Raw genomic sequence first — 5,417 nt, forward strand, 5'->3', positions numbered from 1 at the left:
GTTTTCATACATGAAAATATACCATGAGTAAATTGATATAAGCTCGTGAATGAGATTATTTTTGAGTTTTAAAGTATTATGTTATTTCAAACAAGTTATAGGTAAATTCGTGAAGGTGAGAGGGTAAGCAAATCAAAGAAAATGAATTTTCCTCCAAGTTTGGCATAATGGGATAGAATTCATGCCGAGAGTTAATACCCGATATTTATGGACTAGTGCCATACAAGGTACTATATGACCATGATAGTAAGGTGTAAAAGGGGTGTTAAAAGTGAGTGGTATTTTAAGTAATTTGAGATAATTTTTAATTATGTGGATAATTGGGTAATTATGAATTTTTTTAAGTGGGAGATTAATTTATAAATGGAATTTTGTGGATAATTGTTAAGGGGGTGACAAACCCATGTGTTATTTATGATAAGGTGGCAGCAAAAGTCTTGTCCAAGTGATGACTCCTAGTTATGATTGGACATGTGGCACATTTTAGTAATATATGGCTTAATCTTAGTCATATTATTTTAAAGATCCAAAACTTATCTAATTGAAAAAAAAACTTACATCAAATGGCTAGGCTGGTATTTATCCCATTTGAACAAAGTTCATATGCTACATTTGCAAGGTAAAGGCACGCAGAAGCAAAAGAAAATGGGGAAGAGTTTGACTGAGACTTTGAAACTTGTTTTACTAATAGGTTTGGTTGTCATGGTCTTTGGCCCTAGCTATTCCTACTCTTATCAGATTGTTGTATGGTCGCAAGTGGAATGACGGAGAAGCTTCAACAGCTCTTTACTATTTCCTCTATGTAATTATATTGGCTATGAATGAAACATTTGAAGCATTTTCCTATACGGTCGCAAATGAGATTCAACTCAAGCGCTCAAATAATTCATTGCTTGTGTCTTCACTGATTTACCTGGTGTTGAATGTTTCTCTTATACGTTCAGCTGGTGCAATTGGGTTGATATTAGTAAATTCTTTCAGCAATGGAAATTTCATGCAAGAATTCAAGAGTTCATGCCGAAAATCTTCTTAAACATCTCAGCAACGTGACTCTAAAGAAGTTCGATATAATCTTTCTCAAGAGTATCATATGGATTTTTCCTTACTCCGATCTTACCATCACGAGTTTTGTCGCAGTTGTAGTGTGTTAGAAGGATTGTCCAGAGAACCAGCTCAGGTATGTTAAGGCTATCCCTTCTTTCTTTTGGCATGATCCCTACGATATGAACGAAACGTGCAAATGCACAAATTCCAAAAGTGACTCTACTCATAGAAGTAATAGAAATATCTATGTTCTTTAATTTCCAGGTGTCATAATATTTTATCATCTGTTCATGGGTCTCAGAAAAATACGAAAGTTGAAAGGATGTTACTTTGTGATATTGCTCAAGGGGAAAAATGGTCTTATGACATTCTGAATGGTTTTATTGACGTACTTTTCATGCATTGCATCCACGTACATTGACCCATGACCAGATGGCGTTATATACGCGTATATATGTAAATATATGTATATGGGATATGGGAAAAGGTTATGGCATTATATACACACCACCACCTGATCAGCTAGTATATGATGATGATGTTGCCCACAGTGGCTGAAATATGATTCAAACAGCGTTATATACGCATATATGGGTATGTATTCAAATGGCGTTATATACGCATATATATGTATGTATTCAAACAGCGTTATATACGCGTATATATGTATGTATATATATGTATATGGGATATGGGAAAGGTTATGACGTTATATACGCACCACCACCTGATCAACTGGTATACGATGATGATTTTGCCCACAGTGGTCGATATGATATGATGGGATGCCCTCAGAGGCTGATGATGTTATGAAACATATACCTATGCATGACATGACATTCATACGCATATGCATGGCGCTGAAAGTAATTTATGATTTACAAAGTTATTCAGACGTACGGGTTGAGTCATGTACTCCATATGTCTTCCATGTCTCCTATGTATTTATTTATGTGCCTTACATACTTGGTACATTATTCGTACTGACGTCCCTTTTGCCTGGGGACATTGCGTTTCATGCCCGCAGGCCCTGATAGACAGGTCGAGAGCCTTCCAAGTAGGCTATCAGCTCAACAGAAGATGTTGGTGCGCTTCATTTGCTTCGGAGCTGCGTATTTGGTTAGTATGATTTAGACGTCTATTGTTTGGTATGGCGGGACTCTGTTCCGACCTTTGTGACACTTATGTACTCTTAGAGGCTTGTATACATATGTCGTGTACGTGGAAGATTGTACGTCCCTGTCGGCCTATGTTTGAGTTTATAAATGATTATGTTAGCCTATTAGGCCCATATGTCACATGTATATAATGATGTAATAAGAAAGGTACATTACGTTGGTACTCAGTCAAGTAAGGTACTGGGTGCCCGTCGCGGCCCATCGGTTTGGGTCGTGACAAAAGTGGTATCAGAGCAGTTTTGTCCTAGGGAGTCTTCAAGCTGTGTCTAGTAGAGTCTTGTTTATGGGTGTGTCGTGTACCACACTTATAAGCAGGAGGCTACAGGGCATTTAGGATTGTCACTCTTTCTACTTACTCTAGATCGTGTGGTAGAGCTCACTTATAAAAAGTCAAATTGCAAAATTCCATATTATTCGTAATTAGACGATACCTACATCCGGAAAGATGGTTGGAAAGAGAGATAGCTGTGGGAGAGCTGAGTCAGAGGAATTTGATTTTTGTATGATGCCTACGATAAGTAAATATGAGGTCTTTAGCAGATCATGGATGTACTGAAAGGTGTAAGCTTTTTGATAAGAAGCCTTAAGACAAGAATGCATATCCATCTTTATGGTGAAGGACAATGAGAGATTAAGAAGATAAGTACAAGTTTCAGCAAGTAAAGGAAGCAAGATGAAGAAGGGTATGAGGTGCTTAGTTAACAAAAGTTAACAATGTTTATAATTCAGGCAGAGGAACATAAGCTTTTTGATGTTATATTCAAATGTAACAGAGGTATATACAATTGGCCATACTCATTTTAGATATGCCCTATGAGGGTTAATAGAAAATAGTATAAGAAGATATGATGGATGAATTGTTTGTGTCAGTTGACATTTTCGAATGATATGGCAAATATGCTAACAGATCTCCTTATGAGACACCCAGATGGTACACTTTAAAATAGTGCAGCCAGATATGAGTACTACAAAGACATGCACTATAAGCCTTGAAGGGATAAATATTACCACAGTGTGGCTCACGTCCCTAGTAAAGTGAGAACGTTAAATAACTTGAAGAGCCACTAGATGGAGCAAAGAAAAGCTAAAAGCGAAAGAATGTCGTATTGAAGTTTTCACAAGAAAAGGGATATGCAGAAATATTAGCAGAATAATGGGAAGAGAGATAAGGAAGCATTATGAATAAAGTCTGATACGTGGATGAAAACGGTAGAGTGTTACAAAACATATAGTCAAATGAATAAAGATACGAAAGGTGATGGGCCTTAAGACAATAAAAGAGTATAGGTCATAAGGTTATATCCTCATTTTGAGAAATAAGTTTGTGACTCCAACGCGACTACCAGAGGGGAGAGTTAATCCCCAGAGTAATAAAAATCAGTATGGGCTGGTAAACAAGATAAACATAGTAGAACCCAACATGGAGATTTCAGCCTCGAAGAATATCATTATGATACTTGATATATATTCAAACGAGAGACGGGGTGGTTAAAGGTACCGTATGTGTGTTACGGGGATAAAGAAAGTGCCACTGGGAAGGCAGTTAAGATATCAGTTCAGAAGCAACCATACAAGCACAAGGGCATGGAAGTAAGCAACTACAGATGATTATAGGCAAATAAAGACATCAAAAAGGTCTGTAATAAGCTCACAACTTTATGAGATTCAAGGGTTCTCCCTAAGTACTACAATGAAAGACTAGCTGAGGAGATAAGAAGGAAGGCTTCAACCTAAGCACAACGACCTAAAGAGGAAATGGTCGTGTAACAACAATCTCGCAACAACATTGTAAGAATTCCAAAGGAAAGTGGCACCTACCATGGCTAATAAACGGGAAGTAAGAATTAAAAGTAATATTAGAGATTAGATGAGTTGTATGAAAACTCTGGTATGTGTGGGCACTAAGATAAGCTAAGTATGGACACAACAAGGGGGCAGAAAGACCAGGAAAAGTAATAGCTTATGTTGAAAGAAAGCTAAGATGGAACGAAAGAATTATTTGATCAATAAACCAGAGTTAGTACGTTATGGATACACTCAAGATTTTGGAGCATTATCCAGGCAGCATATTTGTTGACAATCACCCTGCCATAGAAGACTCCGGTATAAGTTAAAAGAAAGAATTAAGCACAGGGCATAGACAAAGGATTGAATCGTTAGAAGATTGTACCATGGATATTCCATAACTCCCATGAAAGGCTAAGGTAATAACTGATACCATGAGCCACAGATAGGAAGATAGCTTAAGCCTATGTAAAGGCTGATCTAAAGGAAGAGGAAATTAAAGAATTATATCACCCAAGTAAATCAGGAGTCTGATTATTGGACCTAGAAAAATTATAGAAGTTGTGCTTGAGAACATGACAGATTCACTCTTAGTATCAGATGTTCAAGAGAAATAACACAACAACCATAATCTATAATGGCGTTCCAAGGAACCCAGGTAAAGGAAGTATCAGCCTCATAAGAAGCCAGTACGAAGCTCCCACCAGATTGTATATGTACCAGAGGTGCGAGTATTATAATAGAGCTTCAAGTTATGGACGTGAATTACACCTAGGTGGAAGGGAGGTTATGAAGGAGATAAAAGATATGATACGAGATTTTAAGTAAGTAAGGTAAAAGTGAACAACGTACGACATACTCAAATGCAGAAAGTGGTGAATAGTCCATATTTTGGATAGAAGACTATAAGCATGGGAGTCCAATAACTGGGAATGATAGTGGCATCGCCGGCGGCATGTCTTCCAGCCTATGGTTCCTAAGTACTGAGAGATCTATTTAAGAGAATGGAGAAAAACTTGGAGACAATGTGATGTCTCGCTTGAAATTCCAGAATAACATAAGGAAATCTATGGCGCAAGCAAGTTGAAAGAAAATTTATACATGGATATGTATAGGTTGCAAGCTAAAGTATGGTAGAGCGACAAAGTATTAAGGAAACATGAGTAAGGATGAGAAAAGGCAAGTGAAAAGAATGACACTGGGCCTTCATTTGACTAATGATTTGAAAAAAAAAAAGAAAATAGAAGAAGAGAAGGAGAAAAGATTTCGCTGATGGCACGAAATTAGGATACCCTTATAAGGTGAATCACATTGAGACACTATGAAATACGATTATAAGAATCACTTTGAATATTCCTTGATGTAATGTAAGCCCTAGGGGCAAAGTATTATGTAAGGAGTTTCAAGTTA

General features: G+C 37.1%; 1 protein-coding gene across 1 annotated transcript; it reads left to right on the top strand.

The window, feature by feature from the left end:
* The first annotated feature begins 563 nt into the window (after positions 1 to 563).
* LOC138873274 (uncharacterized) lies at positions 564 to 1,033 on the top strand. Its single transcript, XM_070151721.1, has 2 exons — positions 564 to 619; positions 739 to 1,033. The coding sequence occupies exons 1-2, from the start codon at positions 564 to 566 to the stop codon at positions 1,031 to 1,033; spliced, it is 351 nt and encodes a 116-aa protein (XP_070007822.1).
* Positions 1,034 to 5,417: the final 4,384 nt, after the last annotated feature.

The sequence above is a fragment of the Nicotiana sylvestris genome, chromosome 7, assembly GCF_000393655.2.
Source record: "Nicotiana sylvestris chromosome 7, ASM39365v2, whole genome shotgun sequence".
Lineage (NCBI taxonomy): Eukaryota > Viridiplantae > Streptophyta > Magnoliopsida > Solanales > Solanaceae > Nicotiana > Nicotiana sylvestris.